Below are 25,820 nucleotides of genomic sequence, written 5' to 3' on the forward strand. Positions count from 1 at the left end.
TTACCTTGAGTGATGGACAAGGCTGAGCCCTTGGATAGAGGGCTCTCCGTGCGAATACCACCAAGGGGCCAATGAAAAGAGGGTGGAGCCTGAAGGAGAGGAAAACCACTCTCCAGACTTGGGGCAGCACGTCTCTCTGGACATTACTGTTCAATAAGAAACACATGCTAACCTCAGCTGCTGCAAGAAGATATGGCCTTACTGGAACTGGCTAAAGAAGGAACTAGAAAGACAAAATAGTCTGAGCTAGGAAAGGAGATATAAAGACTGCTGGCTAAAATCAGATAACATAAAGTACCCAAAAAAGAGAAGAGCCAGATCAAAGCTGCGTTTGAAGAGAGTAAGGGCAAAACTAAGAAAGAGCCTGTTAACCACGGAGGGGAAGAGGCCACAAACTTCTGGTTCTCAAGGTCCCTCTATCCTCTTGAAAGTTACCGAGGACGACAAAAAGCTTTAGTAGCTCTTGGTATGTCTATAGAAGAAATTAAAATGGAGAAACTTTTAAGACATTTACTAAAAAGTTATTTTAAAACAATAATAAGCCCTTTGCATGTGAACATAAATAACATTACTAATGAAAAATAACCACGTTTAAAATTTTTAAATGAGAGTCACAGGCTTTTTGCAGATTGTTTTAATGTCTACCTAAACAGAAGACAGTTCTATTCTCATTGCTGCTGCTTTATTTTTTACTGAGTTATAATTACTGCATTAGTTTGAGGTGTACAACATATTGATTTGATATGTGTATATAAGGCAAGAGTTCATAATGATCTAGTTAACATCCGTCAGCACATGTCGCTACAAATTTGTGTGATGAGAACTGTTAATATCTACTCTCTTAACAGCTTTCAAATACACAATATGATAATATTAACTATGATCACCATGTGATACATTACATCTCCAGAACTTACTTATAACATGATGGGATTTTGTACCGTTAGACCACTACCCCCACCACTTCTGGCAACTAACTACCTCTCTGATCTGTGTCTGTGGTGTCTCTTTTTTGTTTGTTTTTTTAAGATTCCACATATAAGTGAGATTATAAGATCTGTGTGTTTCTTTCTGACCTATTTTATTAAGCATAGTGGCCTTCAAGTCTATCATACATGTTGTCATAATCGGCAAGATTTTTTCTTAATGGCTGAAAAATACCCCAACGTGTATGTAGACTACATTTCTTTACTCATTCAGCCTTCAGTGGACACTAACGTGGTTTCCAGTATCTTGGCTACTGTAAGTAATGCTGCAATCAACATGGGGTGTGCGTATCTTTTCAAATTAGTATTTTTGTTTTCTTCAGATAAATACCCAGAAGTTGAATTGCTGGGTCATATGGTAGTAACATTTTTAATTTTTTTGAGGAACCCCACAGTTTGCCACAGTGGCTGCACAAACTTACATTCCCAACAGTGCACAAGGGCTCTCTTTTCTCCACATCCTTGCCAACACTCATTATTTCTTTAAAAAAAAAAAAAAAAATTTTTTTTTTTTAACGTTTATTTATTTTTGAGACAGGGAGAGACAGAGCATGAACGGGGGAGGGGCAGAGAGGGAGACACAGAATCGGAAACAGGCTCCAGGCTCTGAGCCATCAGCCCAGAGCCTGACGGGGGGGCTCGAACTCACGGGACCGCGAGATCGTGACCTGAGCTGAAGTCGGACGCTTAACCGACTGAGCTACCCAGGCACCCCAACGCTCATTATTTCTTGTCTTTTTGATACCAGGCATTATAACAAGTATGAGGCGGTATCTCATTGTGGTTTTGATTTGCACTGCCCTGATGATGAGTGATGTTGAACACCTTTTCTTGTGCTGTCTGTTGGCCACTTGTGAGTCTTTGGAAAAAATGTCTGTTCAGATCCTCTGCCCCCTTCTTTATATGTATATTTGCTATTGAATTATGAGTTCTTTATATATTTTGGATATTAACCCCTTATCAGATATGGTTCACAAATATTTTCTCCCATTCAGTATGTTGCCTTTTCATCTTGTGATGGTTTTCTTCAGTGTGCAGAAGCTTTTTAGTTTGATGCAGTCCCATTTGTTTATTTTTGCATGTGTTGCCTTGGCTTTTGGTGTCAAAGCCAAACAAACATCACCAAGATGCATGGCAGGGGACTTGCTGCCTAGTTTTCTTCCAGGAGTTTTATGGTTTCAGGTCAGTCTTTAATCCATTTTGAGTTAATTTTTGTGTATGGTGTAAGAGTGGTCCGGTTTATTCTTTTGCATGTGGTCGTCCAATGTTCCCAGCTCCATTTATATTCTTGTCTCCTTTGTTGTAAATTAATTGACCATATAGAAGTGGGTTTACTTCTAGGTTCCTTATTCTGCTACATTGATCTATGTGTATTTTTATGCCAATACCATACTTTTAGCCTTTCACCACTGAGTATGATGTTAGGTGTAGACTTGCCATTATGACCTGGATTTTGTTGAGGTACATTCTCTCTATACCCACCTTGTTGAGAATTTTTACCGTAAGTGGATGTTGAATTTTGTCAAATGCTTTCTGCATCTATCGAGATGACCATATTTCTATCCTTCATGTTGTTAATGTGGTATGCCCCGTTGACTGATTTGTAGGTGTCGAACCATCCTTGCATCCCCTGAATAAATCCCACTCTATTATGGTTTATGATCTAATGTTTTGTTGAATTTGGTTTGCTAATATTTTGTCGAGAACTTCTGTATCTGTGTTCACCAGGGATATTGGTCTGTAATTGTGGTGTCCTTTTCAGATTTTGGTATCAGGGTGATGCTGGCCTCATAAAATGAGTTTAGAAGTGTTCCCTCCTCTTCTGTTCTTTGGAAGAGTTTGAGAAAGATTGATGTTTATTCTTCTTTAAACTTTGGTAGACTTCTCTGGTCCTGGGAAGTTTGTCATGACTGATTCAATACATTCAAGTTTTTAGTTCTTGATTCAGTTTTGGTAGCTTGTATGTTTCTAGGAATGTATCCATTTCTTCTAGGTTGTCCAGTTCATTGGCATAGTATTGCTCATAGTAGTCTCTTAAGATCCTTTGTAGTTCTGTGATACCAGTTGTTCAATCTCTTTCATTTGATTCTATTCATTGGAGTCCTCTCTTTTCTTGGTCGTTCTAGCTAAAGATTTGCCAATCTTATTTATTTTCTCAAAGAACCAGATTTTAGTTTCATCAGTCTTCTCTATTGTCTTTTTTGTCTCATTTTCCGTCATGTCCACCCTGAACTTTGCTATTTCCTTCCTCTACCAACTTTGGGCTTAGTTTGTTCTTTTTCCAATTCCTTGAGGTGTAAAGTAGGGCTTTTGAGTTCTTATTTGCTAACACATGCATTCATTCTCTGTGGATTTTTTTTTTCTTTGACTCCGGTTGTTTGGTAGCATGTTTTTAAATCTCCACATTATCTGTGAATTTTCCAGTTTCCCTCTTATAATTGATTTCTAGTTTCACACCATTGTGATTAGAAAATGTGATTGTGACAGGATTTCAAACTTCTTAAATTTATTAAGCCTTGTTTTGTGGCCCAACATAACTCTAAGAATTAGTTAAAGGATACACAAGATAAAATGTAAAATGTGATATCAAAACCAGTGTAATGGAGGGAGTAACAACATAGAGCCCTAGGGTGCACTCAAACTCAAGTTATCAACTTAAAATTGACTGTTATTGTAAGTTGTCATATGTAAGACTCATGGGAACCACAAAGCAAAAACCTATAGTAGAAACACAAAAGATAAAGAAAAAAGGAATGGAAGTATATAATGATAGAAAATCACGAAATTGCAAAGGAGAAAAGCAAGAGGAGAAAAAGGAAGAAAGGAACTGCAAAACAGCCGGAAAACAGGGAACAAACGGTCACAAGTACATAGGTATCAACAAAACACAACTGGACAAAGTTCTTATTTCCATTGTTTAAGCCACCCAGTGTGTACTTTGTTACGCCAACCCGGGGCAACTCACGGACACTCTATTTTATATTTTTGTACTATATGACATTTTTATAATGACTATGTATATTACTTCTATAATCAGAGCACCTGCCTCCAACTTCTGATTTTGAAAAAAGAAATGAGAGAAGAGACAGATGAGAGGACAAAGGTACCTCCCAGGCATGGCTATCACAGAACTGGTTTTATTCCTCATTGGTAAATACGGAGCTTCCTCCTTGCTACTTGCTGGGTCCCAGCCCCACCTCCACCCAACCCTGCCCTGTGTGGTCAGCTTGCCTTGAGGGGACCACTAGCCTGGTGGCTGCTCTAGCTGAGAAGACCGGTGGGCCCGGATTCCCTAGGTCACAACTAGGGTCTGGTGTACAAGATGTCACCATAGCCATCTGCCTTCATTCCACACATCTGGTTCAGGCCTAGGTAAGCAGGCCAAGTGTGGTGTTTCTAACCATCTCCCCCCACAAACTGGAAAGCCCAACAAGCCTGCAGTAAGAATGCCTGCAAGAAGCTGGCACGCTTACACAAGCTCTGGCCCCTCATTCACAGGGCCGGCTCTGTAGTGCCTGCTTAAAAGCCACAGTAGAATGACAAAGCGCCCTGGGAGTCCCTGTAAAACAGAATTCTTGCAACAATTTTTCCCCTGGGAAGATGTCTTGCTTCTGTCGGGGGTGCCTACTGTTGGGGATGTCGGGGTGGTAACCAGCAGTGGTAAAGCAGAGGCCCAGGAGAGGAGGGCACAGACTTGCAGGGGTCAAGGCCACCAAAGGGGGCGGGAAAGTTTAGGATAGCAGCGCTCCGTAAGACAACACGCTCCGATCCCGGTCAAATCCGCTGAGCTGGATCCAGCCCTCTCGGCAGAACTGCTCAGAAGCCACCGATTTTCTGGCAAGTTGCAGGCTTCGATCCCTGAGGAACGCAGCCATCCCCTGGGCCATTAACCTACCTGGAAGGGCCTGCAAGGGATCAGAACCCCGTTTAGAACTGCAGAGAGGTTAAGGAAAAGAAATCTCGACACAGAGGTGGTAGCTCTAAATACTCAGAAAATAGCTACAGTGACTTCAACTTCCTGCGCTTCAAGAGGTGGTTCTCTGCAGCTCTGTTTCCGCAGGTTTCCGGAATACAAGAGGAGCCGGGGAAAGGACTAGCATTTCAAAGCACCTACTCTGTACTGCGCTGTAACTGCAGCACATCATTTGGCCTTCCCGACGTGCCGGGGACAGGTATTCCTCCACTCATACCTGAGACCAAAGGTCAGAAAGGTGAAGTCACTCGCCCAAGGGCTAATGGAGAACAATGGCAGAAAGACAGCCCAACAAACATGATGGAATTAATGGAGTTCATGTCTGCTTTCTCACCTGTTAAGTGCAGACGATCCCTTTTTTCTGTGGAGGTTTAGAGGAGGTGACATGTGTAATGTGCCCAGCGCCTGGCTGAGCACACGGGGCGCCAGATAACCAGCTAATCCTGAGGCAGCCTGATGGGCCCAAGGGAGCCGGGAGGACTCTTGGCCCTTGCCCCCTTTCTCAAGCCCAAAAAGGAAGGTGAGCAGAGGTATGAGCGCGAGGCCAGGACTGGTTCAGTCCTTGCATCACATGACCGTAGTCATGTGATAGTTACTTATTGTTACTTACCCCTTCTGCAGTTCAGCTACTCAACTGTGAACAAATGAATGATAGGAGGCATATGCCTTATGGGGGGGTGGGGGCATGAGGGTCAGGTAAGATTTCAGTCCCTGATGCGGCTCTGGAGGTGACTTCCCAGTTTTTTTGTACTTAAAGAAAAAAAAAAAAATCGTTAACAATTTATTCAAGGTGTCACAACAAGTAAATACACACACACTGTCCTGGCAGAGAATAACTTGTTTTCTTAATTCAGTTCTATTTCAGAGCAACCCGATTAGTCCTTTACCATCAAACTTCTTGAAAACATGTTTTACGTTGAATGTTCTTACTTCCTCCATGCTGGCTCTTCACCCCACTATAATAATCTATAATCTTTATGCCTCTCGTACTCTAAACAGCTTTCATGTTCTATATTAATCTCTTAATTACTAATCTTTACGAATTCTCTCCTCTTCCTTTCCAATTTCCAGAATCTCCTGTTGTTTTTCACCCCTGCCTGTGGCTTGGGAGAGTTAAAACTAAAAGGGCCCCTCGACATGTCTTTTTAAGGCCCCTACTCGGTTCTCTAGAGAGGAGCTGAGGCCTTCCTCTGTGACCCTTAAAAGACCCCACACTATATTTTCTCCAGAGGACTGTCACTTTTGAGCATCCAAAGAGTCCAAATGGAAGGGAAAGTGGGCCAAACGTCACTCTGAGGAGACCGGGGGTCTTGCCGTCTTAACCCTTGTTTGCAGTGAGAAACGGTCTACCAAACTCCACACCTACCCACCCGAGGTTCCGCAGGAATTGGTGGAAAATACCTCACAAGCAGCGCAGCTGTTCCCTCTGAGGAGCACGCGTGGGGGAGGCCAGGCCTGGGAAGAGGGGGTGTTCCCGGGGCTGTGACACACAGCATTCCTTTCCCTTGAAGCATCCAAGCCCGAGAAGCTGCAGTCTCCCCCGGGGACTATGACATAGCCACGGCCGGGAAGGGCCTCACCAAAACAGCAGCGTCCACGCGTCCTTCTCCAGAGGAAACCCCTTCCCAGACGGTGTGCGAGAACTCTCGCATGTGCCAAGGCTCTACCGCCCCTCGCACCCTTCTGCCAGACAAATACCCCAAAGTCAGCGGTCTGATAGGATGTGTTTATATTTACATGGTACATCTTAAAGCAATGGCTACATTGGTCATACATATTAGAAACCATAAAAAAAAGTTAAGAACTAAAATGTACATCATACACTTGTATATATATTTTTTTACACAGAGGTAAAAAGGCTTATTATAAAAAAATCAATACAACAGGTTTTTTTTTAGTATACAGGTGAAGAATGAATTATGCTTCAGGCACTTTAATTTGTTAATGTGAGCAAATAGCTGGGGGGTGGGGGGTGGTCAGAGGAAGCTTCCAAACAAATCTTTTGGTTAATGTTTTGTTACCACAGATACAAAAATAAAATCTGAATAATTTCTCTCAAATGATTGACGTCAGTATGGCAAAGCTGACTGGGAAAATACTACACACTGTTCAGCTGCAGTGTGGCAATTAGAGAGAAACGTATTTACATAAATGTCCCCAAGGCTGTCCTTGTGCCCTTAACCGCGGCCTTCACAAACCAAAACGTATATGCGAAGTAAGATTCACTAGCATAACTCTTCAAAAGGGTGGAAAAGGACAAGGGGTTAAAAAAGATAGAAACAACAATAGAGACTACAAACAAAAAGTGGCGGGGACATGTGTATTCTTACTGAAATAAATAGGGGCGCTCGGAACTGAGGTCTAACAAAACATACATTAGTGTTGTGCTTTGTAGAGAGGAGACCTTGAGAAAGGCCCTGAGGAAATACCTCAGGATTGGAGAGTGGGGGGCAATGGCCTCTCGACAGCATCTGGAGGCCGGCTGAAGGTTTTCTAGATGTTTTCCGGACTGGGAAGCAGTTCTTTTTTCTTCCATCACCAGACTGACAGCTCTCTGCAACTTTTCCAAACTGGAAGGCCACACCATTCACTCCAACATATGAAAATGTCTACCAACTAACTCGTAAGCACACTGGGTATTTACATCAACGATCTGACTAAAGAAAGGCGGCGGGTGCTCAGATGAGCTGAAAATGTTCCATGAAGGTAAGCATGGCTCGTACTTTCCCAGTATGATTGGCAGACTGGAAAAAAGTCTCTTTCCTTGAAGACTGATGCCCTGTGTGCAACAGAGAAGGGATGGGGGGAAGCGGAGACACAGACAGCAGGCTGTGCCCTGAGCTGGCAACTACCACAGGAAGATCATGGCGGGAAGAACGGCCAACTTTGACAAGCCTGTCCCTTAGGGTCTCCATGACGTTCTGATTGTACTATGCTAGGTACCACTCACTCTTCACTTTTCTTTCTGCGACAAGATTTGGCTACTCCTTGCAACAGACTAGAAAAATACTCTTTTCCAGCTAATTAGAAGCCTCCTACATGGCAAGGTGACACGTAGACCCAGACTGCTGACCTAACCATCTGTGCTCCCAAACTGGCAAGTCTGGGTTTTTGAGATGCAGGAGAAAGACACTTAGGCATTGGAAGGGTTTTTACATATGGCCTTGTTTTTTTCCCCCCAAGTATAAACAAAGCATTTGGTGATGTGAGATTCAGTCCAGGATGAAAACAAGAACAGAAACCCACAAACAAAATGCAACCCACCACTCTTCATATTTATGACATTTAAAATTTCCCCCCATTAAGAGAAAATAGCCAGTGGGGGTGTGGGAGGAAGCTCCTTCTAATTTTCTTTACCACAACTTCAGTGTTTCTCAACTGGAACTCTTTGGAGAACACTGGTTTGTGTGTGAATAGTCTATCTTGTTTGCAAAACAATGAGCAGAACTTCATTAGTGTTTTCTTCTAATATTGCTAAATTTTTAGAAGTGGTGGTGACACAGTTTTAAAAAGTTCTACTTTAGGGGTAACTGGCGAAGCTCAGACAAACCTGAAATCCCCTTTTTCTACCCCTGGTCTAAGAGGATGCAATGCAGTTTATGGAATTTCCTGATTCACACAAGTTAATCTGAAGTTAAGGCTCAATTCTCATTTTTGTGGGTGAATGTTTTGCATCAGTAAATAATTGTCAGGTTTTTAGGGGGAGGGCACAGGAAATGTTTATGGGCTCCAAATAGAAACTGCAGCTTACTTGGCAAATTTGGGTTTACAAAAGTTAAAGCGATCTTGTTTTGTGGTAGACGTTTGTTAACTAGCTCACCTCCTTATACATAATCTGACTGCAGGTTACAATACTTCTGGTAGGGTTTCATCATTCTGACGTTACCTATCTGCAGGAATCCGCTGCTCCTTAGCAACCGGCAAGCCGACCCATGAGAAAGATCTCCTAGAAAACCAACTACAAAACCCACCCCAAATCAGCAGTTCCGACTGCAGGTGCCTTTGCGCTGGAAGAGGTGGGTAGGAAAGACATGAAATCAACACATGTATAAGACAGTTAGCTTGATTACAGATTGGTAATAGTACACAAGTGTCTGTGCAGAGGTTCCTTTCCTTAGAACACCGTGTGCCTGCGTGTATGGGTGTGTGGTTGACGCAGAGTGGGTGGCTGGTGGGGGCTGCGTGGGTAGAGGGGAAAGTGCAGAGTTCACCAGAGGGGCTCCCCAGGCTGGAATAGCGCCTCAAGGTGCCAGGGAGCAAGAAAGAAGGTGAGAGTATGTCAGAGACAAGTTCCCCTGTGGCTGTGGGAGGAGGAAAGGAGGGAGGGAAACTGAGTCACACAGCCGCTTTGTGCTTCCCCCCGCAGCACCTGCACATCACCCCGCAGTGGTAGCAGGCTCGCAGGGGCAGGTAACAGCACATACAGGGGGCCAGGAAAGACAAGGCAATAAGAGCCATCCACCGGAGGCAAAACTTCTCGTCGCTAGTATCGCACGAGCACGGGTCTGTATAGTCTCCCTCGGGGTCCGACATACAGTGATAGAGCATGCTGTCCGCACACCACATACAGCTCACCCGGCGGATGCAAGTTCTCACAGAGTCGGGCGCGTCCTGACAGTGGCCCCTCCGGTTTTCCTCGTGGTTGAACATGTCCCTGCAGTACTCGCACCGGGAGCGCTCGCCGTCCTCCTTCCGCCTCCGGGACTTGCCCCGGGACGGCTGGGTCTTGATCACACCGCCCCCGCGCCCTTTGGGGTCTTCGCCGAGGCCGAAGTCCGAGGAGTCCACGTAGGGGTAATTGTAGTCGTGCTTGGGGACCTCGCCCTTGGCGAACCGCACGTAGGAGTCGGCGTCCTCCGAGGCGTCGGGGGATTTGCCCCGCACTGGCGCGTGCCGGTAGTCCTCGTAGCCGGTCAGCCAGATCTTCTCCCTGGGGTTGATGCGCACAATCTCCTCGTCGTCGTCCGGGAAGCTCACCTGGCGGTAAGGCCTTGGCATCGGCTGCCCGGGGGGAAAAGGAGACATGGTTGTATACCCGCGCCGAAAAGAGAAAAAACGCTCCACTAGGTACCTTTCGCCTTGATGAAGACATTTCTGGAAGAAACTCACTGCTCCTATAACTACTGAACATCCCCTGGGTCGAAGGTGTATTTCAAATTGTGATCCTTGATCCATTCCTGGGTCAGGAGATCTTTTTTCCCTTTTGTGGAAGTACTACCATAGAGGAGGGAAAGTGTGCGTATTGGAAAAAATGCACTCTGAATTTTCGACAGCTAAACACACCTAGCTCAAGAAGCAGAACTTGAGAGACCTCCCTAGGACACTACCCCCCTCCCTTGAGTTCCCTTCTACGCCTCAGGGGTGGGAGGACCACTATCCTGATTTCTAACAGATTAGTTTCACCTGTTATTGTACAGTGTGTTCTTTTCTAAGACCTGCTTTTTTCCCAATGAAACAAAAATACTGGAGTGCACTGCATGTTACAAGGGTAGCATATGTGGGTTATCTGTGTGTAGGGAATATCTGCATTCCAGGTCACAATACAAGATGCATTTTGCACTGTGGGTCATGTTCAAAATAGCAAAAAGGGATACCAGCAGCTATGATACAAGTGCCTTGTCATCTGGTTGGAAAATATAGAAAGGGTAGGAGTGCCGATCTGGAGGCGGACTGCCTGGGTTTGAATCCCACCAGGATCTCACAGATGGTCAAGCGCAAGCTGGAATGTGAGCTCAGGCAAGCTGGACCCTAGAGTCACGCTCCCTTGCCTTCAAAGCCCCCAGATCTGCATTCTCTCCCCAGGGTGACACCGGCATCTCTGTGGGTCGGTAAGGCTGCCTCCCCCGGAGCACCCTCGTTGTGGCAGTGTGAGATCTTCTACTCCTGAGGTCCTCCGAACGGCTCTGAGGGAGCCCACCAGAGTAAAGCCGCAGACTCAGATTCTCTCTCAGCACAGGGCTACCTCGAGAACGACGAGAATCTGTGCAGCGTGCACACAAAACTGTCACACAGGATGCGGCTGACATCTGTTGCCATTACCGTGATTAGAATATTGCCATAGAATTTATCTCATGGCAATTACATTTATCTATCACTCCCACCAGACTGTGAGCTCCTAGAGGGCAGGGGCCATGCCTCACACGTGTTGCCTAATTCCTGTTAGATTCTTGACAGTTTCGCAGAAAATCACAATCTTAGATTAATAAAAACAAATCTTGGGAGCAGAAATAGATTTTGCTAATTATTTTGTGAAGTAAGGTGATTCAAAGGGTCAATTCCCCTCTCTAGCTACCATAATGTGATTTTGTCTTTTATACATATATATATATATATATAATATATAAATGTTTATTTTTGAGAGAGCGGGAGAGGGGCAGAGAGGGAGACAGAGGATCTGAAGCGGGCTCTGTGCTGAGAGCCCGATGCAGGGCTTGAACCCACAAACCGTGAGACCATGACTTGAGCCCAAGTCGGATGCTTAACTGACTGAGCCACCCAGGCACCTCTGCCCCTCTCCTGCTTGTGTTCTCTCTCTCAAAAATACATAAACGTTGAAAAGAAATTTTTTTTTAATGCCAAAATATTAGGAAGCACGCAAAATTTTTTACAGTCTTATAAATCTAGCTTTATGTTAAAAAAAAACAAAACAAATTAAACCAAAACAACCCTGTGCTCCTTTTTTCTTTCCAAAGCACACCGGTGGCCACATCACCCCCACAGGCACCAGTCCATGCCCCACAGTTTGGGAGCCTGCTCTGCCAAACAGCCGCTTGGTAAATATTTGTTGAATCACTGAATGCCAGACTCCAGCTACATCCCCCCAAGCAAGCCTGGGCCTGTAACCCGCGATGCCAGGGTGCCTGAGCCAAGCGGACAGCATTCTTTAGTCCCGATCCTGGCTCTGGGCTTTCACACAAAGCCAGGAAGCCCTCTGGACAGAGGAACTCAGGAGATAGCATAGCCCCGTGGAGAACCCACGCCTGCATTTGAGACTTGTTCCATCAAGGACTTTCTCTCTCTAAACCTCAGCCTTCTCTTCCATCAACCGGGGAGGCCCAGGACCTGCCCTGTGGGATAATTTGTGAGGACTCAATGAGATTAAGCACACCGAAGGTTTAGCAAGCGGTCTGGCACACAGAAAACTAAGGACGAGCTGCCGTCACCACCGTCAATACGGGGAACAGAGAAGGCCTGGGCTTGAGCAGCGGGCTACATGGAAGGAGGAGGAGGCTGTTCCAGATCAGGAACCATCCACCCCATGCCCTCAAAGGAACCAGACTGCCACGCACCTGTTCGAGGTGATAGTGGTCCGTGGGGTATGGGTCATGGAGGTGGCCCAGGGTGTAAATCCTCCGGTGCTCACAGGATGTGGGAGAGGAGATTGTCCGAGTAGGTTGTTCCCTCTTCTGGGAGGAATTAGAAGAACTGTCTGTAGCTGTCTGTTTAGAGGGAGGTAACCAAGAGTTAATTAAAATGAAAACAAAAACCAAACCCACATACCAAAACCTAACACGCCGTCTACCCCCCACTCTGGTGTCTTGCCGGACTTCCCGAAATCTGGAGTTTATCTTGGCTGTGGGAAGCACCAGGACCCCTGAAGGGCCAGATTGTCTAAACATGATGTGGCTGGCTCAAGGGGCAGAGAAAGCCAGCCACCAAGACCCTGGAAAAGTTGGGTTTGTTTTCTCAAATGTGGGAGCAGCCACCAGGCTTTGGGGAAAGGGCTCACTACATCAGGCCTCCTGTGGGTACATCCCAGTTTGATCAAGAACGGTTACACCACTGGTAGCCCTGGCTGCAAGAGACTCTGGTGAGCAGAGGAGATGCATATAAGCCAAGATCAAACCCAAGTGTTTCTGTGCGGAGCTGATCCTGGCAAAGTGTCAGAAATAAGGCTACCTCAAGGGTATCGTAGGCACTGGCTTTCCAGGAAGAGATGTTGTAATCTTTGGGTTGAAGGCAAGCCTTGAGGGTCACTGGAAGCTGGAAGTGACAGAGACAGCTGCACAGAGAATGCAGGCCCCTCTCTTTTGGACCTGAGTGCAGAACTCCTCTCCTGGTAGAGACGAGTTCAGATTGGATCCTCTGTGACAGGGTCTTTGGAAGGTGATGGATCTGATGGACGGTGGCCACCACCTTCAAAACCAAGAATCCTCAGAACCACCCACCCGCCCTCTGCATCCTTAGAGTCACAGATCCTTTTCTTCCCCAAACAAATGAAAAGGTTTTCCTTGTATCTAGGTGTCCTATTTTTGGCAAGTATCGACGAACTCCTTCCTGGCTCTCATTTCTCAATCTTATATTCCCCTTGTCTCATTTGCTTATTTCTTTTTTTACACCCTCTCCCCCAACTTATTGAGTAACGAATGCCCAGAAAAATGGGACAAGTATTTAGGACAAAGACACCCATATTCCCATTATGCAGCACAACTACGTTAATTTTAAAAACTTAGTGGACATGTGTGGCATCCCTTTGGCAACCCAACCCTCCTGATTTTTTTTCTCCAATTCTGTTTGGTCCAAGTGAGACAGAGCTGATGCCCGTTTCTGATCTCTCCATCCAGAGTGACTAATTCAGGTATGGCTACACGGTCCTCTCTGAGGTTAATATGGAGATTTTTCACGGAGAGGTCAGAAAAGATGCCATCTTTTTCTCTGAAGATCTGAGGGTCCTAAAAGTCTGGAATCCTGGCCAGGGCACAGGGAAAGCACCTCCTAGGGAGGAAGTGAAGCAAAACTAAGAGAAGGCAGCCCCTCCACCCCCTCCCAGAGCCATTTGAGCTTGGATCCAGTTAAGGCTGCAGCCTGCGATCTACCCTAGGGTGTCCCAATGGTGTGGGCCGATTCCCTTTGGTAACTTAAGCCCACATGCGTGGGATTCATCACTTGGGTGTGCTTTCCCCTCACTTTTGGCTCCTCCGTGGCAGTTCCGCCCTCATCCCACTCCTGCCTGTGTCCGGCCCTCACTCCTCTCCACAGCAGTGCAAGAGGAACCGGGCACGCAGCGTCTGCTCCTTCTCTGCTCTGCCTTTTGGGAGCCACCTGCCTGGCAAACGGCACGTCTGGCAACCACTCTGGGGACTGTGCGGCCTGCTTGGAGGCCAAGGGCCAACCCACTGTGGGAGGCTTTGGAGGTCCAGCGCCCGTGCCTGGTGGGGCAGGTCTGTTTGATCAAGAGGTCCCAGCCCGAGACGTCTGCTTTCCGCAGATGTCAGCCAGGACTGGCATCCTCACTCATTAAGAGTCTCCTGTCTTTTTTTTTTTTTCCCCTCAGTAGTTCAGAACTTGGGGAAGAATTGCTATTTACTCCTCAAATCCCAGCAACTGAAAGAAACCAAACGGACGCGCAAGGAGTTTTGACTCTCTTCTGGAGTCTGTCTTGTCTTCGATCTCCCGACCCGCTCTTTCTTCACATCTTCAGAGGTACCGACTGAACACACAGGGGAGGGGGTTGTGGCCCAGACAGAACAATAAAGCAAAGAGCTCTTAGTCGTCTCAGACCGTGCAAGTGCATACAGTGTGCCAGACCCTGGCGACACGGGGGCACGGGTACAGGTGGAATACTGTCTCCACGTCACAGGCCGCAAAACAGACTCTGAGAGACCATGGCGGGGCAGCCACTGCAGAGCAGGACTGAAATGTGGCCCCTGATCAGCAAGCCCAGCGGGATTTCAGTACACAACACCGCGGCTTCTCAAGTTCACACAAGTCTTTTCCAATGCCTACTCTGAGAGGTGTTTTACTGTGATTAACACAAGTACAATTTCTCCAAGTAAGAAGGTGCACCCTGCTTTACACAAACCCAGGAGATAAGGGGATGGATGGGGTCTCATAATACAAAGTTTCTGAAGATCTCGATAAACACTTCCTGCATGAGTAGGTAAGGGCCCTTCAGGGTGATTCAAATCTCAAGAGTTAAATTCTTAACCAGCGCCCCAAACGACAGTCATCTCTTACGTCAGAAGCTACCCTCGTATCGAACACTGTAATATGCACTCGGCATCGTGGTCACCTCTGTGTTAATCATCTGTTCACCCTCCTCCACCCTGTTTGCTGTGAACTACGTCTAGGTTAACAATGTGTAGAAAGTCATTCTGAGAAATGAGGCGTGCCCGTGTTTTCCCAGTGTTCATTAGCTAACCAGATATGCCACCTTCTGATGCACCCAGCCTACCTCCCTAACCCTGAACAGCCTCTTCCACTGCACAATCAAGTGCAAAGCTTCCTGGACATTATCAGAGAACGTGAGAATGAGCAAAGCCGTTAAATATCTCCTAATCTAATGGCGAATTCGTATGAGGGAGCAAGAAGGTTAGAAAGCTTTGAAGTGTGTCCACAGTTCACTGCCTACTGCAGGCGGAGCTGACAACCATGCCTGGACTGCTCTGGGTGTGTCTGGACTCTGAGCAGGAGAGGATGCAAGAGAGCCTCCAGTAAAGCCAAGGCTTATTCCACATCTGTACTATCAGACAAATCTTGCCATGCAGTGTGACCTACAAACAAAAGCAGTGGGGGTGCCTGGGTGGCACAGTCGGTTAAGCGTCCGACTTCAGCCAGGTCACGATCTCGCGGTCCGTGAGTTCGAGCCCTGCGTCGGGCTCTGGGCTGATGGCTCAGAGCCTGGAGCCTGTTTCCGATTCTGTGTCTCCCTCTCTCTCTGCCCCTCCCCCGTTCATGCTCTGTCTCTCTCTGTCCCAAAAATAAATAAACGTTGAAAAAAAAAAAATTAAAAAAAAAGCAGTGAACTAGCAGGGCATCTCCAAGAAACAAGGGGGAAAAATCTTTTTTTCCACATGCACTTCTTCTTTTATTAATTTTTTTTTAAAAAGGAAATATGAACTTAAAAAAATTTATTTATTTATTTATGGAGAGAGAGAGAGAGAGAGAACGAGCACAAGGGGTAGAAAGAGAAGGAGAGAGGGTGGAGCACGGGCAGGCTTCAGCTCACCCGATGCGGGGCTAGAACTCACGAACTGTGACATCATGACCTGAGCTGAAGTCAGATGCTTAACTGACTGAACCACCCAGCTGCCCTATTAAGTAATCTCTATACCCAATGTGGGGCTTGAACTCACGACCCTGAGATCAAATGTCACCCGTTCTACCAACTGAGGCAGCCAGGCTCCCAGTCCACTTGCACTTCTGAACAGACTCTCCCATAACTCTCCTTGTGGCTTCCACACACACTGGAGAAAAGCCACCCACCTAAGCTATGCACACACACTCTCTCAAGCAAGACTCCTGAACATCTGTTATTTGTATGCACAAGCTAATGACACCTACCAACCTACCAATCTGACAGCTTCACCTTCAACTCATAAAGACTCTTGGGGCACCTGGGTGGTTCAGTCAGTTAAGTGTCCGACTTCGGCTCAGGTCAGTATCTCGCGGTCCGTGAGTTCGAGCCCCACATCAGCGTCGGGCTCTGTGCTGACAGCTCAGAGCCTGGACCCTGTTTCAGATTCTGTGTCTCCCTCTTTCTCTCACCCTCCCCCATTCATGCTCTGCCTCTCTGTCTCAAAAATAAATAAACGTTAAAAAAAAAATTTAACATAAAGACTCTGATGTGCTTTAAATTCACCTTGCTCTCCAGGGGTTGTCTCTGTTGTGGGTTTGAGCTCAAGAAGAAAAAATGCGGAGGCTTCAACAATAGGCTTCCCCACATCCAGGGACAGAGAGCCTTCTGTCCCACCCACTGTGGACGGAGAGGGCAGCCGATGCTGCGGACTTGGCGGGGAGGGGTCCTATGCAACATGATACGGCAAGCATAACCACTGCCACCTGCAAATGTAGCCTCCAGAAAATCCTGCCTCTGGGTCTGGGTTGGACGCTGAATCAGTGTCAATGCCCATTATTAAAAAGATGTTCCATTAAGAAGTTTGCAACCTAATATGAGGCGCTGAACAATAGAAATGCAATTGAGTATTCTAATGCTAAATAATAAGGACTCAGCTCAGGAAGACTGGATGTGAATTGTTCTCTAATTAAAAGTCATGCTGAATTTGTTCAAAGGAACAAGGTTTGTGGGGCCTGGTTCTAAAGCCCTCTAACAAGGCAGAAAGCTGAGATGACTTTGATAAGGAATAAACCTGAAGGAACAGGGAGGTGAGAAAAGGAAGGAGGGGAGGATGGGAGCAAGAGTCAGAGGGTACTGAGATGAGCGGGTACTGCCAACTGTAAAATCAGGAAAATACAGACACAAGTGGCCTGATGGAATCCACCTTTGATAGTAAAGGCACCCATTCCTTGCCTGGAAGTTTGTTGGGTTTGGGCTGGGTGCTCTGTGGGATGTGGGCTCAGACACAACAGGGGGACACGGGCAGGGGCAAGGCCAGGTGGCTTCCCTTCTAGATGGGTGGACAAGTCAGAACTAGGCTCAGAGGAAGAGAAAAAGAGGTTCAAGTTTACCAGTGAATGTCTAATAAAATTCTTCAAAAAGAACAAGCTTCCAATGGCCAGACTCTGAAGACCTACTTATTCAGTTATTTCCCATAATTCCCCAGAATTTTAACGACAAATGAGAGAAAAACACCAGAGCTTCAAAAGTTGGCACAGACTTTCCTTTTGCATAGCTGGCTTTAATGTTATGATATCTGAAAATAAATCAAACTCCGAAGTGCAAAAGATGCTGGGAGGAGGCTACCTGTTTCCCCAAGGTCAATGCTGCCTGGTTTGGGTAGAAATTGGACTGAATGGGGAAGGGAGACTAGAAGATGCATGTCTCATGTTAAACCTATAGCTGGCTCTCTCCTACTGCACGGGCATATCTTATAAAAGGATTTCTTACTCTTGGAAACTTGGCTGTTCTTCCCTCTCCTTGGGTCTACCTGGAAGTTCTTAAAGAAGCACATGCATCTGTTCACATGCCTTGGGTCTGGGAATGAGCCTTCTTCATTTGGAAGGAGAACTTCTTTGACCAAGGGAGGCTCAAGAAAGGAAGGAGAGAAAGAACCAAGAAGCCAGAGCAGCTGAGGAGGCAGTCTGCTTAAATTACCCATCCTGGGATGGAATCCTGGCTGTTGACCAAGGGCTTTTTGGGGCATTCAGGGTGGGTCAGACTACGCATTTCAAAGTGAAACAAGTGTTTTCAAGGCTATGTGTATCCCTTCAACTCCCCTTGGATTTTCCTGCTAAATCTTTGTTTTTTTTACCAAGGGGGGTAAGGGCAGAGCACAAAGGCAGCAGCAGTGGGCAAACAATGCCCGCAGGAGAGGAAAGATGTGCCTAGGGCAGGACTGTTCTTTCCTAGACACTTAGAACTACTAAGGGGCACTTGGAATGTCCTACTCAGTGTATCTGTGACTATGAGAAGGTTGGCAACTGGCAATTTCCTTCCCCGTCTTGGGGATGGAGACAATGGGGATGAAGCCCACCTTCAGTAAGGGAAACAAGTAGTCACTTCATCGTCCCTGTGTCCCCAGGAACACACGAGGTGATAGAAGCAAACACACAGTGCAAGGAGCCAACCCTACTCTGAGAAACCCCGTCAGGAGGTTAGCAGGCTGACGCGTTTTAAACAAGGCATAGAAAACAAAGCTAAGAAATGCTTAAGAAGCCAGACCATATCATCTGGAAATCATACAGCAACGTTAGGCACAAACTGCACCAAGAACTGATTCCAGGCCAGGTTAGGCCATAGGTGTTGGGCAAGTTGTTTAACTTCTCAGGGCCTCAGTTTCCTCATGTGTAAAATAAGGGGGGGGGGGTGGCAATCAATGATCTCCAAGGTCTGTCTGAGCTCTAACAGTGTCATGAATAACCCTCCTTCCCTCCTCTTAAGAACATCCAAGGGGTTTGATGGAGACTGCTACCTAGCTCATTCGAGGGCCACAGGATTCCCTCAGATTCATTAAATAGCACTTCTGCCTTGTCTGTAGATGCTGCTGCTATTTTGCATTTTTAAAGGAGCCTATCTAGTAGTTATGACCACAATTTGTATCATTTTTACTGCAATCTTCCACCAAAATAGATCTCAACAGCTGATGCAACCAATGCCAATATCAATCTTTCCATTGCAAGGCTTCTCATTTTTAATGTTTTATTTTATTGCTTATTTTGAGGGGGGGGGAGGGAGGGAGGGAGGGAGGGAGAGAGAGAGAGAGAGAGAGAGACCTTGAGTGGGGGAGGAGCAGAGAGAGAATCCCAAGCAGGCTCCACTCTCACAGTGAGCACGGACATGGGGCTCGATTTCATGAACCTTGAAATCATGAAATCTGAGCCAAAGTCGAGTTGGAAGCTTAACCAACTGAACCACCCAGGCGCCCCTCATTTTGTTTTTGTTTTTTTTTAATTTTTTTTTTTTCAATGTTTATTTATTTTTGGGACAGAGAGAGACAGAGCATGAACGGGGGAGGGGCAGAGAGAGAGGGAGACACAGAATCGGAAACAGGCTCCAGGCTCTGAGCCATCAGCCCAGAGCCCGATGCGGGGCTCGAACTCACGGACCGCGAGATCGTGACCTGGCTGAAGTCGGACGCTTAACCGACTGCGCCACTCAGGCGCCCCTATTTTTTTTTTAAAGGTATATACACACACTAAATATAAGTACGTACCATTCCTCTCAACCTTGGGCCCAGCAAGGAGACTAAGGACACGAAACTCTGGGCACCTCTGCTTCTCAGAAGGCAGTACACTGGATAGTTAAGTGCCTCAGAAGGCACCTGGTTCGGGTGGCTTGATGAGCTGTTGTCTCTCTTTAGTACAGCACTCCTTTCCCCTTGGCACCTGTTAGACCTTTTTCCTTTGGTAAACAGGAAATTGTCACCCATTTTATCAACAGGTCTTTGGGAATAGGTAGCACTAGCTCACCTGTCCTAAGGGCCTACATAGGTTCCAGCTGTCCTCTTTCAAAAAGGCAAGCAACCAGCCAGGCACGTGCTCTCTCATGGCCCAGCTAGCAGGCGGTCTGGGTCTAAGAGGCGGCTGCGAGAATGGGGGAAAGAGACGACTTTGGCCTTAGACTCTAAGACATTATGCTTTCTGGGGCCCGAGGATAAAGTGGGCATTCTTTCACTGTAAAGCAAACAACAAAAACAAAACTCCTACTCATCGAAAAAAAAGTCTTATGTTTCTAAATTTTAAAGTTAGGTGAGGGGCGCCTGGGTGGCTGTCTGTTAAGCATCCAACTTTGGTTCAGGTCATGATCTTGCCATTCCTGAGTTGGAGCCCCACATCAGACTCTGTGCTGACGGCTTAGAGCCTGGAGCCTATTTCAGATTCTGTGTCTCCCTTTCTCTCTCTGCACCTCCCCCGCTCTCACTCTCACTCTCTCAAAAAAAATAAATAAACATTAAAAAAATGTTTTTAAACTTAGGTGAAATTTTCATATGAAAGGAAAGGACTCTGATACACCCACAGCTTGATTTACTGGAAGGGGCTGAAGGGTTGCGAGTAGGAAGGCGGGCTTTCAGGTAACCCTGAATACGTCCTCTGTATGAATTAGTAAAATGCAAAGAACAGTATCCTACTACCCACAACTTAAAAAGATGAGATAAGGTGCATGTAAATGAAGAAAGACTCAAGGGGGAGGGCTAGCAAGAATGCCTTTGGGCTTCTTGAAATTGAGAGCATTTCAAAGCTTTTGTTTGAGCCTCAGACATATTAACTGCTTTAATTTAAAGCCACTGTAGGTATTACATGTTGAATAAAAAGATCCTCCCCTCACTATGTAATGTGAGCTTGGTAATTATTGTCATTTAGAAGATACAGCAGCTCCCTCCCATTTTCTGAGACCTTCCACACCACCCAGTGCAGTGCTGGGTCTCAGCCAGCAGCAGTTATGGGACACTGCTTCCTGGTGTCAACCCCAAAGCATATGGCTGCCCCTCCCCCAAAACATTTTTGCTTCTCTTAACAAGCTACCATAGATCAGTTTCACTAGTTAAACTTTGTAGAAGGAGCTTACATTTTCAACCTATTTTCTCTTTTACTTAGCTTCTCCCCACCCCAGTCTGCCCAATCCCCAGATTCCGAAGGTAAAGACAACAGGAAACATTTTTTTTTTTTTTTTTTTTAGAGAGAGCACAAGTCAGTGAGAAGCAGAGAGAGTGGTGCCACAAGGGGCCGAGAGAGAGGGAAAGAGGCGGAGAGTGGGAGAGAAAGAGAAGCGGGGCTCCTGTTCACCAGATGCGGGGCTCGAACTCATGAACCGTGAGATCATGACCTGAGCTGAAGTCAGAAGCTTAACCAATCACCCAGGTGCCCAAGAAAACATTTTTGATCAACTGATCGTCTAAAATGCGACTGAGGCTTTCGAGCAGGGGCAAGGGTAACTTCAGACCTTCACTGAAGTATTTTTTTGTTTTTTTTTTTAATGTTTACTTGAGAGAGAGGCAGAGCGAGCAAGTGGGGGAGGGGAAGAGAGGGCGAGAGAATCCCAAGCAGGGTCCTCGCTGACCGTGCAGAGCTTGGTCCCATGAACCAGGAGATCATGACCTGAGCCGAAATTAAGAGCTGGATGCTCAACTGACTGAGCCACCCAGGCGCCCTCCACTGAAGTAGTTTTTTTAAAAAAAATTTTTTTTTTCAACGTTTATTTATTTTTGGGACAGAGAGAGACAGAGCATGAACGGGGGAGGGGCAGAGAGAGAGGGAGACACAGAATCTGAAACAGGCTCCAGGCTCTGAGACATCAGCCCAGAGCCTGACGCGGGGCTCGAACTCACGGACCACGAGATCGTGACCTGGCTGAAGTCGGACGCCCAACCGACTGCGCCACCCAGGCGCCCCTCCACTGAAGTAGTTTTAAGCCAAGGCACTAGTTGAAAAGACCATCATTTAGGAAGCTACTTTGCAATGAAGGGAATCTGATAGATTTAAAGAAGTAAAATTTACTGAAACTTACTGAATACATACTGCCTTTTGTCAAACTTCTCTGAAAGGCAGCAAGCAGATCAGAAGTTTGCATTCTGGGTGGGCAGAGTGTAGAACAGAATGTAGGTTGCTTTGGCGCTCAGAGTCTTGGTGATTTTATCCGCAGAAGAGGAAGTGTCAGCATGTCCCTCACAGGGTGGTTGTGAGGACCAAGCTCAGTCACGTATGTGAGAGTGCAGGGCACGGTGCCAGGGGCAGTGCCACACCACAGTGCCTTTTCTTCCCTTCCCCGAGGCCAGCAAATAGAGGCTCAAAGGAAATACATTCAACCTTGAGAAGACTGTGGGTCCAAAGGATCAGTGATCATAGTGAAGTACTGGCAGAACCGAGTCTGGAATGCAGGCCTCTCCCTAGCCTCTAAATTCTGCATACTCAGCGGTCACACGTCACTGCTTTCTTAGAAAAAATCAGTAAATGAGCCCCATTTATTACAAAATAGGTAGATTTGAAAAAAAAAAACCCACAAAATTGGTAGATTTGCCTTCAGTTTTAATGGCTGCTGGCACGGATTAGGTGGAAAAGACTTCAAAAAAAAGGGGAAATGTTGTGGCGGGCTATACTCTTCTGCTTCTGTAAACGAAACCTTGATGATTACAAAATTCAACGAATTCAGTTTTTCCTACTTAATCAAGAATGAAAGTAAGTATATGGGGCACCTGGGTGGCTCAGTTGGTTCACTGTCTGACCCCTGGTTGCAGGTCATGATCCCAGTTCTGCACTGGTGGAGCGGGACCTACTCGGGATTCTCTTGCTCCCTCTCTTTCTGCCCCTACCGCACATGTGGCACGCACTCTCTCAAAATAAACAAACTTTAAAATAACAAAAAAAAAAAGGAATGAAAATAAGCACAACTTGTAAATGCTCAAAAGCCCATCCAGGACAAAACAAATTGCTTCTTAGTATTCTGGTTTCAAACGCTTGCTCTAGCCATACTTTAGCCCTGGGGTGGGTGGGAGGCGTCAGGGATGTCATTAGGGACAACTGCTCTGAACAGCCAGAAAGTAATAAAATGCAGCTTGTAGTAAACAGGATGTCAAGGGTTCAAGCGTAGGGCACGAGGAAGGACCAAGTTCTTCCAGTCTAGGCAAAACATGGCTGGAAGCTGACGACGGTGTAAAAGACATGACGTTTTTCCTACATGAAGGAGGGCTGCCTGCCTAAGGTACGATGAAATGCCAAACGTAATCCAAATATCAGCCTTCTTCAGCTGGCTTCTAGGAGAGTGTTCAGACCCACACAAAATGATGTGAATTAAATCTTCTCAGTTCTGCAAAGGATGGTACACAGTTTAATACCATTCTAGGTGCACAGGAGAGTGGTGATCTCATTACACAGGATGAATGCCTTAAGGCACTAGGGCTTAATTAGGAATCGCTACTGAGAAGGGCCTCCCAGATCCAGAAACAATACTTAGGTCATGGTGGTAAAAACGTACAAGGCAGGCAAAAAACAAAATCAAAGCCTTATATAGGCGTAGGGGCACCTGGGTGGCTCAGTCGGTTGAGCATCCGACTCTTGGTTTTGGCTCAGGTCATGATCTCACAGTTCGTGAGTTTGAGCCCCACATTGGGCTCTGCATTGACAGTGCGGAGCCTGCTTGAGACTTCTCTCTCTCTCTCTCTCTCTCTCTCTCTCTGCCCCTCCCAGGTTTGCTCGCTCGCTTTCTCTCTCGCTCAAAAAATAAACAAACATAAAAAAAAAAAAAAAAAACCAACAACCTTACATAAGGGTAGGCTTTCCTATAGTCAAGCTTTGAGTTGCTATTTTGGGAACCCCTGGGCTGCAAAACTCACTCAGTAGGCTCCAAGTCTGTCACATTAATGGGCCACACAGGCCACTGCTCTTAAATTTATCTTCTTTTCTCTCCCCTTTCCAATTTGGGTTCAACAGAACCCTAAAATACAATGCCTGTATTTGGTTGTTTAAAAAATAGAATGGCTGGAATATCATAAATATAATTATTCAACAGAAGAAGAGAAAAATAGCAGTGGTGAGCTGGAAAGGCTGGGGGATGGTGTTCCTGGCTCCTCCACTGTGAACTAGCTGTGTGACCTTCGGCAAGTCACCCAGTGGACCCTGAGCTGCTTCCCCAACCGAGGCTGTCAAATGAGGCGAATCCTACTTCATTTGCCAGAAGGAAGCAGGCTGGCTCATCTGATAGGAACTCAAAATCCCTTCCAATTCCAAGACCTGTAATTCTAAGGAGTTGGCATGTCTGCAGCTAACCTTGTCTCCCCGCAAGCCAAACATTTGCAGCTAATTATCTGCACAGTGGACATACTGCTTCCTAGCACCAGGCAGAGAAAACAGCGGGAGGAAGAGAACTTGCAGCCGCAGACCTCAACCTCTGTTGTGTCTCTTTAAGGTCTTTAAACCCCCGATGCAGGGGGACCCAGGATTGCTGTAACTAAGGCATCTCTCCCGATCCCACCTTCTCCCTTGACCGCCCCCCTCCCACAGTCCCCATTCCGAGAAAACCCCCGCATTCTTTCTTTAAAAAAAAAAAAAAATCAATACACGTGTATCATTTACTCTCTCAATAGCAGTTCTGCCCCTCCCCATCTCAGCTCCTGCGCCAGAGAAACACACACTTCAATTCTTATGGCTCTTTCTTCTTCCACTTCTCTCCATTTTTTTTCAACGTCAAGTGGTTATACTACTATTTCCCAATTTGCAGATTTAGATACTCTTTCGGGACTTCTTATTATGGAAGATGAAGACTTAGCTATTTTACACACCCCCAAGTATCTGTCTATAAAGCAAATATTTCCCTAATCCCCAAGCTTTAGAGCCAGAATCCAGCCACTCAGCACAGTGACAGCTGAAGCGCCAACAACACTTGACCGCAGAGTCTAGATGAGCCTGCTCTAGAAGTATACACACACTGTGGCTGTGTTCTCCCAAGATCGTGTTGAAATTATCCTTGTCTAGCTATGAAGATGCTAATAACAGTTAAAAAATGATTTGAGAATTTGGCAGCAGTAAATAAACCACCAGGTTTTAAAGGACCCAACCCTACAAAACAGGATTTTGGAAAACTGTTCATGAAAGGGCCATAAAACCCAGAGCCACTCTAGTTCTATACGGTCCATTTTCACTATTATCTCCTTTTCTCCGCCCCCCCCCCGGCCCCCCTCCTTGCAGGCTCCACATGCTCTGGTCTCAGGGTCTTCAACTGTGGGGGGCTGGGAGGAAGTGTGTCCTAAGTTGGGGAGCAAACCAGCTCAGCTTATCCACAGGGAGCTAGACTGGTCCTATCTCAGGCTGACAAGGGGCCTCCTCCACAAGATAAAAGTACATGTCTTCTCTGCAAGACAAAAGCACAACACAGGGAACAGACTCAAGGGTCTTTCCATTCTGTCCCTTTCAAGTCTCCCCAGCCCTGAAATGAAAGAAACTAAAAGCTGTCAGTCAGAGGCGCCAACATGAGTGTGCCAACTCTTTCTTTCTTTTTTTTTTTCCATGTTTACTTTTGAGAGAAAGAGAGAGAGAATGCGAGCAGGGGGAAGGACACAGAGAGACGGAAACACAGAATCTGAAGCAGGCTCCAGGTTCTGAGCTGTCAGCACAGAGCCCGATGCGGGGCTCGAACTCACGAACAGCGAGATCATGACCTGGGCCGAAGTTGGCCGCTTAACCAACTGAGCCACCCAGGCGCCCCATGAGTGTGCCAATTCTCAGCAATGGCAAACAAACAAACAACCTCCTGTTAAACAGAACGCTAACTGTTGTTGTTGTTGTTGTTGTTGTTGTTTATATTGTTTGCATTACTCATCTTCCAAATTTGTACCAAATGGCTCAAGCCTCATACCTGCGTATTCAACGCTGAGCACACCCTTGCCATCTAGGTATTTGTGTTCACCTGGGTCAGTCACTGTAACTGAGGTCCAGGAAGAGACAGTACTGCAAAGGGTAGAGAGTTCACGGAAGGGCGAGAAGGTATGTGTGAGCAGTCAAGAGCTCACAGCGAGTGACGATGCTAGGAGCAC

General features: G+C 46.4%; 1 protein-coding gene across 3 annotated transcripts in view; it reads right to left on the minus strand.

The window, feature by feature from the left end:
- Positions 1 to 6,671: 6,671 nt before the first annotated feature.
- SPRED2 (sprouty related EVH1 domain containing 2) overlaps positions 6,672 to 25,820 on the minus strand; it is a 115,010-nt gene continuing 95,861 nt past the window's right edge. For all 3 annotated transcript variants that reach the window (XM_045446262.1, XM_045446263.1, XM_045446261.1), the window contains exons 5-6: positions 12,249 to 12,398; positions 6,672 to 9,960 (exon numbers count right to left, since the gene is read on the minus strand). In XM_045446262.1, the coding sequence (XP_045302218.1) occupies positions 9,295 to 9,960; positions 12,249 to 12,398 (816 nt within the window). In that variant the 3' untranslated portion in view covers positions 6,672 to 9,294. The remainder of the gene's footprint in view (positions 9,961 to 12,248; positions 12,399 to 25,820) is intronic.

The sequence above is a fragment of the Leopardus geoffroyi genome, chromosome A3 (assembly GCF_018350155.1).
Source record: "Leopardus geoffroyi isolate Oge1 chromosome A3, O.geoffroyi_Oge1_pat1.0, whole genome shotgun sequence".
In the NCBI taxonomy this organism is placed as follows: domain Eukaryota; kingdom Metazoa; phylum Chordata; class Mammalia; order Carnivora; family Felidae; genus Leopardus; species Leopardus geoffroyi.